At 33.6% G+C, this 15,522-nt stretch overlaps 1 protein-coding gene across 1 annotated transcript in view; it reads right to left on the reverse strand.

Annotated features, from left to right (window-relative positions):
• The window catches only part of LOC106073964 (MAGUK p55 subfamily member 7-like), a 152,470-nt gene that overhangs the window by 123,666 nt on the left and 13,282 nt on the right, over positions 1 to 15,522 (reverse strand). The window contains exons 3-5 of the mRNA XM_056013529.1: positions 10,004 to 10,130; positions 9,803 to 9,921; positions 6,682 to 6,756 (exon numbers count right to left, since the gene is read on the reverse strand). Coding sequence (XP_055869504.1) covers positions 6,682 to 6,756; positions 9,803 to 9,921; positions 10,004 to 10,049 — 240 coding nt within the window. The 5' untranslated portion in view covers positions 10,050 to 10,130. The remainder of the gene's footprint in view (positions 1 to 6,681; positions 6,757 to 9,802; positions 9,922 to 10,003; positions 10,131 to 15,522) is intronic.

Genomic DNA, 15,522 nt, shown 5'->3' on the forward strand with positions numbered 1-15,522 from the left:
TCAGACAAATAACATTAAGTTTAAATTCTATATTTCTGAATAGGTATTCCTTTTTTTTTAATGCAGGCTTTATCATTAGTCCTAGTTTCAGGAATGCTTACTGTCCTCACATTTAAAAAAAACTTTTCCATCTAGACAAACAACTAAGGAAATGAAAGGATAGCTTTATGAAATCTTAAAATAGAACAGACCTATTCCACCTAAACAGTGTGAGAATACTAAATATAAATCAAGAATATATAGACTCCAAATAAATGAGAGGTATTGAAAAGTTATAAAAAAAAGGAAATAAGCCAACAAAAACAAATCTGATCAACAGTTATGAGGTTGCAACTAATCAAATTATCATTCAATTCAATCATATCTACACTCTCAGAACCAAAAAGGCTCTGAAATGGCACAATTCCATTTATGGTTACCTTAGCCTTTTTGCTCTCTGCATAATCATGCGAGCATGCAAAATTAGTAGTCTGGTTGTGAGGAATATTATCTCAGGTTATTTATAATAGTCTCAAGATCCATCATAGTTTCAAGGCAATCAAAAAGGATATGTTTTGGAATTCTATTTGGTATACTACATGATAGCCAACACAATATTATTTTTGTCATTAATAAGCAAGCACTTAATGTTAAAGACTGTTTCAAAACTATTTTTGGAGGAAATAAATCTATACTTGAAGCTTTACAAATATTACATATGAACCCTGTTCAATCTTTGTTCTTGGTGCATGTACCATAAAGTATAGTACCAACCGTATAGGCATTAGATACTAGTATTTTACCTTCAATGCAGTCCTGTAGGGAATCTGTGCCATTATCCCGTTGATTGTTAGAAAGGTTTTTATCCAACAACCAGGCCTGGACATGAGATTCCCCATCCTGTGTCCTGTCTGAGGGCTCCCAGCGGTAGACAGCCTTATTGATTGACTGGGACAGATTGGACCTTGTACACAGCACACCGTCCCCGTTCCTGGACCCACTCGCTATAAGTGGCAGAGAACAGTGCTGACTGCGGGGAGCTTCTCTCATATTCCTATAATGTTACCGCCACTGTTCTGTGCAGGAGCCGCCGCTCCAGCTAATCCGGTCACTGATGACAGCCCCCTTTGTGGAACGGTGTGGCTGACTTTTTGGACCTGGGGTGCAGGCTATTTGTTCCATCCCTACCCCGAGTGAGAGAAAAAAAAAGCTCATCCAGGGAATCCAGCAAGGGCCTGGTTCACTACTGGAATTTAGCCTATCTAGTTCCACTACTAGACATTTCCAGAGAGGCGCCAAGCTGAGGCGACGGGTAGGTGGAATCCTCCGTAGTATTTTACCAGACTTGTTTACAAAGTTTTGTCAAGGTAGAAAATCTTATGTGATTATTTTTGTCTAGGTTTAAATTGCTAAGAAAATTGAACTGAGTAAGTAAATTTATTTAAAACTAATGGTTTCATTTTGTTAAAGCTATTGTGCTTAGGAAGCAAAAATGGCAATCATTAGTTATGGAATAAAGATACAACTTCTTTGTTTTAGCTTTTTTAAGTCGAGCCAAGTTAAAAAAAATATATCAGATATTAACTTGACTTATATTTATTTATTTTCTCTTATAAACTAGACATTCCTTCAAAAAAAAGCAGATAATAACATCCTACGTGTATTGTTCTATTTTCCAAGTAAGAAAAAAAAATTAAGATCAAAATCTTAATATATATAATCAAAAGCCCTAATCCACTCATCATTAACTCTCCCACTCCCACTGACACTTTCATCACTGATGAAAAATTTTGATCAGATAATCTCGAACGGTGAGGTGTTTTTGTAGCTTTCATTATGGAAAAGAACTGCTCACAGAGATAACTGCTTGCAAACATATCTAGAATTCTGGCTGCAAATTTCTACAATTCGATGTACCCTTCAGGTAAAAAACTGTACAATTTTGGCACAGCCACTTCTACTTCGATTTCAACAAAAAATCTGACTGCAATTCTATCAGCTCTAGGTGCACATTATCAGCAGCATTTTCAGGAGCAAATGACAGTGGAGTTACAAACAATGAAAATTGCTCGAATGAAATGAAATCATGAAAACGATCATTGAAAGCATCTAATAAGTTACGCGCTCTTGGCAAGATGGCTGCTCCCTGTTTACTGTTATAAGAGATGAGTTAAATTTTTCGTTTTGTTGTATTAAAATCAAACAAAATTCATTAAAAAAGCTATTTAACTAATAAACTAATATCTTTAAATTATATATTAAACTTAATTCAGCATTTTTTTTCCACTAATTAATTCAAATTAACAACTCTTAGCTTAGCCCTTAGGACTAGATCTAGACCTAGTCAAGTCAGTCTAGTCTAGTCTAGTTTTAGTGTTAGACTTAGACTTTAATTAAGGCTTTAGATCTACTAATCATCTACTAATACTACTAATAATAACTAATAGTAATATTCTAATCTATATAGTTAATTATACACGTAAATATATTGATCTAGAATTAGATCTAGATCTAGTCTAGGTCCATATTTTGAATTTAATAAACCATTTCATTTGATTTAATTGTCATTGTAAATTAGCTTTCAATTTAGATTTAGACATAAATTAGGCATTGTAAACCTTAAACTAGATTTAGACTAGACCCCTTTAAAAACTAAAATCAACAACAGTCATCATGAAATTGCTCTGGCTATTTATCCTAATAATTACTAAATACATACTAGCTGAACACAGAACCAGATCTACCTTAGTCAACACTAAACTTAAAAAAGAAACAACAGTCATAATCAATCATCACACTTTAGATCAAAGCAACTTAAAAAATAACCTAACATACACATCCATAACACTAAAGAAGATTATCCATCACAAATGGAAATTCTCAATCAGACACAGCAGAAATAAATACCTATATCTATCACTGTTAATATTAATAGCAGGAGATGTAGAGTCAAATCCAGGGTATAGATCTAAAGATAGATGCAACATCTGCAAAAAAGTATGCACCATGAAACAGAAAGCCATTCAATGTGACACCTGCGATGAATGGTACCATGCATCATGTCTCCATATGAATACACCTGTGTATTATGCCTTAGGCAACAAAGATGCATCATGGCACTGTGTACCGTGTGGGTTACCTCAGTTTACATCAGGACTGTTTGATTCCTTTGATGCAGACACTTCTAACCCATGCAACATCCTAAACACCATCCCAAACCAAACTCACCAACCACTAGCCAGATCCACTCCTGTTAAACCTAAATCTACTAAAAATTAATACAACAGCCTCACTAAACAAACCTACTAAAGAAGTAACACCAAAATACCTTAAAACCTTAATAATAAATTTTCAAAGCATTAGGAACAAAACAGCAGACTTAGAAATTTTATTAGAATGTGAGAAACCAGACATAATTGCAGGCACAGAAACTTGGCTACATTTATAATGAAATTTATAATGCAGAAATTTTCAATAGTAATTATGAAATTTTTAGAAAAGATAGGGCTGATAATCATGGAGGAGTTCTTTTAGCAATAAAAAACACTCTTATAGCAGAAGAAATTACCTTACCTAACTCAAAAAATATAGAATCAACATTTTGTAAAATTAATACCACCTCAACATCCCTAATAATAGGCAGCATTTACAGACCACCAAATTCTAGTTTAGAATACATGCAGGAAATATGTAATCAGATTACGACACTTAAAGAGACAAATAAAAATGCAGTTTTTTGGATTATGGGTGATTTCAACCTACCTGATATAAATTGGAAAACACTAACCATAGATAAACACCAAAACCTTAAGGACATAAATGAGCTTTTCATAGAAACTTTACACAACCTAAGTTTAGATCAAATCATTAAAAAGCCAACTAGATTAAACAACACATTAGATCTCTTCTTAACCAACAGACCTGGATTAGTAGTTGATTATGATATTATCCCTGGTCTATCAGACCATGAGATCATAAAAATACACAGTCAGATAAAAGCAGTAGCCAATATAAAACCCAAAAGAAAAATCTTACTCTGGAATAAATGTAACCTAACACAACTACACCAAGCTGCATTAAACTTTCAACAAACATTCTTATTAGAAAAAGACATTAACCAACCAGTCGATGACCTCTGGAATTTCATTAAAAACCATCTTAAAAGCATTATAGAAAATCAAATACCAACTAAATACACATCAAACAAAATAAATAAATGCTGGTTTAATAATAGACTAAAGAAGCTTTGTAAACAGAAGGAAAACCTATATAGAAAATTTAAAGAAACTAATGCAGAAAGAGTTTACAAAAAGTATATAAAAATTAAACACTTAACCCAAAAAGTAAGCAGACAGCTGCAGAGTGAATACATAAACAATGTAATATCTAAAGACAACAACAAAAACCTATGGTCATACATTAAGTCTAAGAAAATGGAAACAACAGGCGTAGCGCCATTAAAAGATGAACATAACATAATACATAATGATAATGAAACTAAAGCAAACATTCTAAACAAATTCTTTGCATCAGCATTCTCAGCCCCAGGAGACAAAGACATATTACTGAATTTGAACCAAGTAGACAACATAGAAGATATAGTAGTACAAGAAAATGGAATTCAAAAACTATTAGCCAACACCAAACCAAATAAAGCTTCTGGACCTGATGGTATTCCAGCTAGATTACTCAAAGAACTAAGTAATGAGCTAGCCCCAGTGTTCAAAATACTCTTTCAGGCTTCACTTAACCAGGGCAGAGTACCAAAGGACTGGAAAGAAGCTAATGTCACCCCCCTATTTAAAAAAGGAGAAAAATCTGACCCAGGAAACTACAGACCAGTATCACTTACCAGCATCACATGTAAAATCCTAGAACACATAATATGTAGCAACATCATAAACCACTTAGACAAACATAATGTCCTCACACCATACCAACATGGCTTTAGGAAATATAGATCATGTGAAACACAACTAATAGGACTAATTGATGATTTTTCAAAAGGTTTAGATAATAGCGAACAAATAGATGCTATCTTACTAGATTTTTCTAAGGCTTTTGACAAAGTTCACCACCATAGTTTGCTTAAAAAATTAAAATATTTCGGCATTAATGGTCCACTGCATCAGTGGATTAAAGACTTTCTGATAGGGAGAGAACAAACTGTAATAATAAATGGCTCTAAATCAACACCGATAACAGTAAACTCAGGTGTACCTCAAGGAACAGTCTTGGGTCCACTACTATTTTTAATTTACATAAATGATTTACCAAATTGCATTACTTCACGAACAAAAGTCAGATTATTTGCAGACGATTGCATAATATATAGAACAATAAAAACAACACAAGACACAGATATTTTACAAAGAGAATTAGATGAATTACAGAAATGGGAATCAAATTGGAGCATGTCTTTCCACCCAGAAAAATGTCAGTTGTTAAGAGTAGCAAAAAAACTAAAACAAATTAATTCCACTTATCTTATTCATGGCAAACCAGTAACACAGACTAAAAACGCAAAATACCTAGGTGTTATAATAAATGAAAAACTGTCATGGAATCCACATATTGATGAAACTACAAAAAAATCAAACAAAGCATTAGGATTTATTAAAAGAAATTTCTATAAATCAAATAAGAACATAAAACTAAAATGTTATTTAACCTTGGTTAGGCCAATAATAGAATATGCATCCTCTGTTTGGGACCCCTCAACTCAAGAAAACATTAAGAAACTAGAACAGACACAAAATAGAGCAGTGCGATTCATAACAAACGAATATTCACATTTGACTAGAGTAACACCTTTAGTAAAATCACTAAATTTAGAAAGCCTTCAGGACAGAAGGCTCAAAAGTAAAGTAGCAATAATACATAAAACACTGAACCATAATCTTCAAATACAAAAACAAAATTTAATAAAATACTCTGAAAGACACAAAGATAAAGGCACATTCCTCGTCCCATATGCTAGGACAAATTTGTACAAATACTCCTTCTTCCCTAGTGCTATTAGAGCATGGAATGGGTTGCCTGAGCTAGCCAGGAAAACCAGTGACTTGGCAGAATTTAAGTCATTGGTTAATATGCATGACTAAATGCATGACGCGTAGGACATAATCATCTTCTTTTTTGAAGTAACGTCTGTATTATATAAGATAAGATAACAATTCCATCCACTTTACAGGCACAATGAAAACTGGTCATTACCACTTTTGCTATGTGAATGAATACTAAAGGAATCTTAACACAAAGACATAGAAGTAAATGACTGCAAACCATAGCTCTAGACCACACTATTTGGAAAGAATCTGTAGCAAGACAAGTGAGAGAGGTAGCAATGATTTCAGCTAACAAAGAAAAGTGAGCCAAACAGAAAAAGACTGGCTTCTTAATGCACAGTCAATCTCTATTTTCACATGGAAAAAATGAAGAAGACAATAGGGGAAACATATCTTTCACAAGATGAGGTATACTCCTCCTAATCATTCTTCAAAACAAGACATGAAAGAATAACTTTCTTATGTTGATGTAACTTATTTGAAATACCTAAACATCCTTATTATCAAAGGTGTATTTTCACCTGTACAGAAAGTATAAGCAAGAAAAAACTACAGTACATCAACACAAAGACAGAATTTTATACACGGAATATATACTTGAAAATATGAGGATCAAATGATCTTGGTTACTTACATCTGCTGCCTGGGATACTGCAAAATTTGCTGCTGGTTTTTTGCTGCCTTGCTGAGATCTAAATTGACGGTAAATCTATTGGGAACATATGCAATTATAAAATAATTTAGACCAGGAACTGAAAATAAAAAAGAAATACTTAATGCACATAATAAAGCCTCTAAAGGTCAGTCATACTCACACATTACCTTATAGCCTATATAAAGTCACACCTAATAATGAACTGTCTTTAAAATGTCTTTTAAAAAAATATTTATATGTATATGAAATGTAGATTAGTTTTTAAAAACAAAAGTGCTCACTATTGGAGCATAAAGTAGTTGTTACACCTACAAACACATAATAATAATTTAATTCATAGACTGATGTTAACAACCAAAATGTAGGTGCAAGGGGCTGTGATAACATAAACAAATGAGAATTAAAATGACAAATAACATAATAAACATAAATATAAGAATTAAAATGACAAACTTATCTTAAAAAGTTTTGAACAGATAGGTATTTAAGAACTAAATGCACATTTGTTTGACTAATACTATTATCTATATTATTAAGTAGAAAGTAAGGCATATGTATTTATATATATTTGTATGTATGTATGTATGTATGTGCCAAATAGAAATCAAAACCGTTTGACCAATCTTCTTGATAAAACTTGGAATAATTGTTCCTTGGGTACTAACTTGGACCATAGTGTATGTATTGTAGCATTAAAACAAACTTAAGACCTTCAAAAAAAAAAAAGTTGACCAACTCTATTAAACTATTAGTATTTAATAAATCTAGGCCATGTTTATCATGGGAAGATCGAAAGGATCTAGATTTAAAACTACACTTTGCACAGATAGTTTTTTACTTTGACACACAAAAATTACAAAATATAGTCTATTGATTTCATTATTCAATAAAATTAAGCTTCAAATTTGTCTTTCAAAAGCATTTTTACATAAATTCGTTCCTCATATCTGCTAAGTTAGAAGTCCTGATGTACATTCTTTCATTAGACAAGACCGAACTGTTACAAATCTCTATATCCCTAGGTCTAAAACTCTAATTCAACTCTAAGATGATAGAACTTCTCTTTGCAAAGATAGTTTTATACTTTAACATATAATCATACTAATTATAGTCCATTCATTTCATATTTTAATCAAATTAACATTCAAATTTGTTTTTCTAAAGCATTTTTCATACACTCGTTCGCTACAGCTGCGATGCCCTGTTGACAGACATTTTTATATTTTCATTCATGTGGTGCCCAAAGGTTACATGCGCAGTGAAAACATGCTGTGATTGGACAGGCAAATGAGTCTCTATATGGGTGATATTAAATATACTAACATAAATAATAAGCTTATTGAACCTTAAATTCAACCTTAAACTGATAGATCAAGAATGTTTCGTGAAAGTAGATGTATTTTACTTAATTTAAACAAATGAATCCAAGTTTAATCCAGGTCAAAAACTATATTAGACTCTAGAACAGAGATCTCAATATATTTGCAAGCAAATCTTTTTGTAACCAAAATGGATTTAGGTTGATTAGCTATTTTAATAGCACTATTCATACTATTTTTACATTCACGAATTCGCTTTACTTATAACATTATTATTTTGTTTAATTGTTTGTTTGTTTTACTATAGCTTTTATAAATATATAGTGCTACTTTAATGCGTATAGAATGCTCAGAGCGCTATGGTCCATTCACATTTGTTTCCGTGCTGCCTTTAGGTGCTCAGTAAACACAGCTTAACTCGAGCCGGGTGTTGAGCCTCGAGCCCCCTTCATAGGTAGCCAAGCCAAGCCAAGTTCAAGCATACTCAGCCTCTGGACCACGCTTCCCACAAACTATTCTAATGTACTATATCAGCAATACGCAAGTTAAGACCCACGGGCAGCGAGTAACATATGGCTAGTATAGTTATATAAGTAAAACATTTTTTTAATTTCTATTTTCACAATCTCCATAGTACCACTATACAGTAGTGTCTTATATGAGACTTTTGAGACTGTTCATAGAGATCAGCCCAAAGCCTCTTCCCAGCTTGTGCCCATGGATTTTGTCATCTAAAAATGTGTGATGCCGTGGTAAACATGGACAGCCTTGTTTTTGCTTTCCATTTTTGGACTTCCATGTTATGGCTGAATATGGTAAACATGCTTCATCTTGCAAAAGGATATTTTCAATGAATCGCATTCGAAGTTCGGCCACCAATTTACTCAGTGTGAGAAAGAGCTTCTCTATTGGTGACATCTCTGATGTTTTTCCTAGGATACTTCTCAGCAATTCACTGTTGAAATATGCTTAGTCTCTTTTCAACCTTTATGGATTGTTTCCACATCAAACAAGTGTAGGTAGCCATTAGGATGATGATTGTATTGAGGAGGTCTCCAGGCTTCTTGACCTGTAACCTATACACTTAACTTTGGTTTTGTAAAGATTTATCAGGAGGCTGATTTTGAGAGTGTCTCTATTGAGGCTTTGTGTCTTGTAAACATTTTATTGTATTCCAGAGTAATGTTAGAATGTCTGCAAAGTCCAGGTCCATGTAGTCAGTTAGGTTCATGCCATGGGATACCCAATGCTGTCTCGCTTCTTTTTTTTTCATGACATAGTCAATGTATATCAGAAAAAGAAATGGGGATAAGATACATCCTTGTCATATGAAACTTTAAAAAAAAAAAAAAAAAAAAAAAAAAAAAAAAAAAGATGAGTGCATTCCTTATGTATTTGCAGTTCTAGACAAGTCATGATTTGATTTTGCTGCTGCTCTGTGATGGTGAAATAGGATTTTCAATTGCTATATTAGTTTTCCTTAATCCAAACATGACAGATGGACAGACGGACAGCAGAAAACAAACCTAAAAGCAGCTTTCCTAAGGGATGGTAGAGGAGCTACTAAAAATAAAAATTACAATTATATATGAAAGAACAGAATATTTAAAAGTTCAGGAACTGAAAATGTTATTTAAAAAAGGCATTAAGGTATACTAATTTTGAAACATTATCTAGATTTGAACAACAAATATTTCAACATAAAAAAAACTTGATTCTAATAATTTTTTCCAGATTACCACATGAGCCCTGTATTTTAAAAGTAATTTAACTAAATTTACCCTAAGTATAAGGTGAAGATTTCTGTTACGTAAAAATCTACGCAAATAGTGAATCTCTGGTTCCTTGTTGGGGAGTCTTGATTCAAGAGTAGGAAGAGCAACCAATAACTTTTGAGCATCTGTAAAATAATTAAAATGCAATTAAATTTTTTTTAAATTTAAATATATCTATTTTTCAACAACCTTTTTATTTTGTAGTACCTGTATCTATCTTAACATGAGGAAATAATGGTAAGTTAACCGGCATGGTCCGTCAGCAGTCTTTCCCTTCTTACTCAACTTGCAGTCTTCTTCCATGCTAGTTATGAGTTAAACCTTCACATTGTATCTGTAAAAAATAGAAAAGTAGCTTACAGAATCTATAGTAAAGTAAAAAGAAAGTAAAGTTCACCTTTCAGTCCTTGCAATCTTTTGGGCAGATGATGTAAAGGTCATCTGTTTCTGGACAGAATCTAGAACCTTTAATTTTTAAAAAACACAGGAATATCCTCTAATACAAGCAGTATGTGTATATATAAATACTAGTAATACACACTGGCTAAACACGTTGATTTGTATCCAGGCTTTATATTGATAATATTGATAAATCAAGGCCCGAATACCACCTTCTTTTCTATTTGTGAAATGTAATTAACAGGCCACATTTTAATGATCAACCTAACAATGAAATTTTAAGGCCCGCTCTCTATTTACTTTTCTGTCTGTCTGTCTCTCTTTTTGCTCGTGGAACCCCCATTTTTTTTAACCTGCAAATTGTAATTTCTCAGACATAAACTTTTGACTTGATTTTTTTTTTTTTTTTTTTTTTGCAACTAATGCAAGCAATTTACACCAAATACATTGCTTCATACCATCAATTCAATAAAATCCTAGAACACATAATATGTAGCAACATCATAAACCACTTAGACAACCATAATGTCCTCACACCATACCAACATGGCTTTAGGAAATATAGATCATGTGAAACACAACTAATAGGACTAATTGATGATTTTTCAAAAGGTTTAGATAATAGTGAACAAATAGATGCTATCTTACTAGATTTTTCTAAGGCTTTTGACAAAGTTCACCACCATAGTTTGCTTAAAAAATTAAAATATTTCGGCATTAATGGTCCACTGCATCAGTGGATTAAAGATTTTCTGATAGGGAGAGAACAAACTGTAATAATAAATGGCTCTAAATCAACACCGATAACAGTAAACTCAGGTGTACCTCAAGGAACAGTCTTGGGTCCACTACTATTTTTAATTTACATAAATGATTTACCAAATTGCATTACTTCAGGAACAAAAGTCAGATTATTTGCAGACGATTGCATAATATATAGAACAATAAAAACAACACAAGACACAGATATTTTACAAAGAGAATTAGATGAATTACAGAAGTGGGAATCAAATTGGAGCATGTCTTTCCACCCAGAAAAATGTCAGTTGTTAAGAGTAACAAAAAAACTAAAACAAATTGATTCCACTTATCTTATTCATGGCAAACCAGTAACACAGACTTAAAACGCAAAATACCTAGGTGTTATAATAAATGAAAAACTATCATGGAATTCACATATTGATGAAACTACAAAAAAATCAAACAAAGCATTAGGATTTATTAAAAGAAATTTCTATAAATTAAATAAGAACATAAAACTAAAATGTTATTTAACCTTGGTTAGGCCAATAATAGAATATGCATCCTCCGTTTGGGACCCCTCAACTCAAGAAAACATTAAGAAACTGGAACAGACACAAAATAGAGCAGTGAGATTCATAACAAACGAATATTCACATTTGACTAGAGTAACACCTTTAGTAAAATCACTAAATTTAGAAAGCCTTCAGGACAGAAGGCGCAAAAGTAAAGTAGCAATCATACATAAAACACTGAACCATAATCTTCAAATACAAAAACAAAATTTAATAAAATACTCTGAAAGACACAAAGATAAAGGCACATTCCTCGTCCCATATGCTAGGACAAATTTGTACAAATACTCCTTCCCTAGTGCTATTAGAGCATGGAATGGGTTGCCTGAGCTAGCCAGGAAAACCAGTGACTTGGCAGAATTTAAGTCATTGGTTAATATGCATGACTAAATGCATGACGCATAGGACGTAATCATCTTCTTTTTTGAAGTAACGTCTGTATTATATAAGATAAGAAGAATTTCAGGCATAGAGAAAAAAATGCATTTTCTGAAGGTCCCAAATGAATGCCACATTCCCTTTCCTCTAAGTTTATTTTGGTATTTTGTTCCCTAAATAAAAAGAAATATCACTTTGGTTTTATTAACTGTAATCGTTTATCTCACCCCTTTTAAATGTAGCAAAATGACAATAGATTTAGACTTATCTTTTTAATGGAAACACATATTTTAAGCACAAACAAATAAAAAAAAAAAACAATGGCGATCACCAAATGGAGAAATCTTCAACGAGATAGATTACATTTGCATCTCCAAATGATAGAGGTCATCTCTATTCGACGTGCGGACTAGCAGAGTAGCGAATATTAGCTCAGAGCACTACCTTGTCAGTGGCAAATGTAAGCTCAGACTGAAATGCCAAACCAAAATAAGCCACACGACCCCGCCCATTTAATGTAGATAAGCTCAAAGACTGCAATATTGCAGCACAGCTCCAATCAAAACTAAAGAACCGCTTTGAGGCTCTTGCAGATATACTGACCCTTGAAGAGGTGCGCGAAAGAAGACATCAGAAGGAGGCGAGGTTCATACAAGGAACGGTGGATACAAGACAGAACATGGAAATTGATCCATGACAGGAAAGATGCCAAATGTAGACAAGACCAGAAAAATGAAACACAGGATTGCAACCTAGCAGAAGAAGCCTATAGGCTTCTAAAAGTAAACAGAAGCTGTTGGCGAGATAAACGGGACTGGATTGAACAGAAGGGTCATGAGGCACAAGCAGCTGCATGCAGAAATGACACAAAGACTCTCCATCGTATTGTCTGAGATCTCACTGGAGATAAAAGACAAGCAAGGCAAAACTTTGCTAACAAAAGAAGAACAGGATGCAAGACGGGTAGAACACTTTAAAGAGACCTCTCCAAACCTGACTTACACATTCAAGGACCCTCTCCAGACAATGAGTTATTTCCTAATAAATGAGAGAGGTATGAATGTAAAAGAATGCATCCTGATAATGCCTACATAGAGCATTATAATATGAACCTGATATCACCCCCACAACCATCTAAAATAACTTGGTGACATTTATTGGTGCAGAAGTGGGATTTAGCAATTTATTGGTGTCAGAAGTGGCTAGCTTTGGTGTCTACAACATAATCAATGAATAAGAAGTTACTACAAGAACTAATTTAACATAGAAGTGAGTAGTGCTAACTGTAAGAATACAGAAGGAACTATATTAATTATACGGCAGAACACGACATAGAACTACACAGAGGACTATTATAGACATATGTATTCATTTCATAAAGTTATCTGCATATCAAGTGATTATTCTACAAACATTGGACTATTTTATTCAGTATCTCCAATAGCAACTATATTTATTTATCAGTAGTAAAACAGGACACTTAAAAGGCAAGTTGTAAATTTTATGATATCTATTATATGTATGGATTCAAGATGTCTTTTTGACCTATCATTATAATGTACTGAAACGTAAAATTTGATAAATTATTTTGGATGATCGTGATTAAGGTTAGGGCATTGCGCTGTTGTTGTCCCTTTTTTTAGGATAAGTAGTTTGGTAGTTTTGTTTAGGTTCAATCTAAATACAACTGATTCTCTCTCATTGCAACCACTTCCATGGTAATAAGTATTGCAAGGTCTTGGCTTTTTATATTTTCACAGAGAGCTAAAGATGGTTCTAAATATAAAGCTCAAACTTCCATCAATAATATTAACACAGACTGAATCTTTGAAAGATATAAAATTATATAAAGTATAAGCAGATTTAATCTAACATATCAAAGAAAGAAAGAAATATCCAAATCATTAAAGGACTAGTCAACATTTTCACCAATTTTTCAGGCAAAACCTCAATAATACATAATAATAAAGCATAAGGAAATTATCCTGCTAGATTATTCAAACAGGCCTTGCACATCATCATTTATCCTTGACAAGTGACAAACTCATTTCATACAACTCAACCAGATGTAACTTGACTCAAATATTATCTTATGTCAAATTTAGAAGACATCGTGAAAGGGCTGGCCTTAGATAATTGGAGGCCCTAGGCAAAGTGAATTTGGTGGCCCCAAATGAAATATAAAAAGAAAAAAGAAAAAAAAAGTAAGCATTTTTTTAAAAACCTAATGACTCTAACAATAACATGGGGCACAAATTTCGCTATTTCTTCTATTTAAAAAAACAAATAACATAAAATAAAAAAAAATATTTTAAAAAATTTGTTTTGTGCGAGGACCCCACCAATTGGAGGCCCTAGGCGGCTGCCTTGTTTGCCTATCCCCAAGGCCGACCCTGATCATGAGGTAAGATATTTCACAAAATTATATCTCTCCCATTAAACACATAATGGAATTAGCCGTGCAAGAAGTAATACTTTTAGGCTACAAAGTTAGCCACAACTCTATACAGCCACAAGATAACTTAATCAGAATATTAGATATACAAGTGCCTAAAACAGGCAGGGTAGAGGCATGGTTGACATTATCTTTGCAGACTGCCAAATCAAGGATAAAAGTAGAGAGTGAAATTCAAATATCTATCATGCATTCATAGTTTGACCAAAGCTTTTCATAGCGTCAGTCGTGAAGGCCTTTAGCAAATCATGTCGCATAGAAAGGAGTTGGTATACGATATCACACTGATGCAAGTCTATTCAATGTTCAAAGACTTATGGCAAGGACCAAAGTAAAATATGACTGCATCAGAGACCTGCTACTCAAATGAAGAAGACTTTCAAAAGAGCCTGTCCCTCTTTGCCAACGCCTGCAAAAATTTTGGCCTTACCATAAATGTAAAAAAGACAAAAGTGCTGCACCAACCTCCTTCAAATAAATCTTTCACAGAAAAAGACATTCTTATAGAGGGACAGAATTTAGCAAATTTTAAAAAGTTTGTCTATCTGGGAAGCACCATATCAGCCAATAACAACCTAGATGATGAGGTAGACTTCTGTGTTGCACGTGCCAGTGCTGCTTTTAGCAGACCTGAAGGACAAGTGTGGCAACGGCGAGGTCTAAGCATATCCACAAAACTGAAAGTATACATATTTATATGCATCAGAGTCCTGGACCTTATATTCCTGCCACATCAAAAAGCTTAACTCCTTCCACCTATGCTGTCTTCCGAAAATTCATAAGGTGCATTGGTCTGACCACATAACAAATACTGAAATCCTACAGTTGTCTAACATAACAGCATCAATGCCACAGTAAAAAGGTCCCAATTTCGATGGGCAGGACAAGTAGTCTGTATGCCAGACAATCGCCTTCCCAAACAACTTCTGTACGGGGAGTTGTGTGCATGAAAGTGCTCCCAGCGGGTCAATACAAGCGCTATAAAGACACCATTAAGAGCTGCTTCAAGGAGTGTGATACTGACATTCATGGCTGGGAAGCATCAGCTCTCGATCGCTCCTCATGGCGTGAAACTGTGAGTGTAGGAGTCACAAGTTACGAAGCAAGGAGAGTGAACAGCATAAAACAGCAGCGCAGAACCAACAAAAAGCAACTAACCAAACCTACCCATGCCAGGT

The sequence above is a fragment of the Biomphalaria glabrata genome, chromosome 16 (assembly GCF_947242115.1).
Source record: "Biomphalaria glabrata chromosome 16, xgBioGlab47.1, whole genome shotgun sequence".
Classification (NCBI taxonomy): domain Eukaryota; kingdom Metazoa; phylum Mollusca; class Gastropoda; family Planorbidae; genus Biomphalaria; species Biomphalaria glabrata.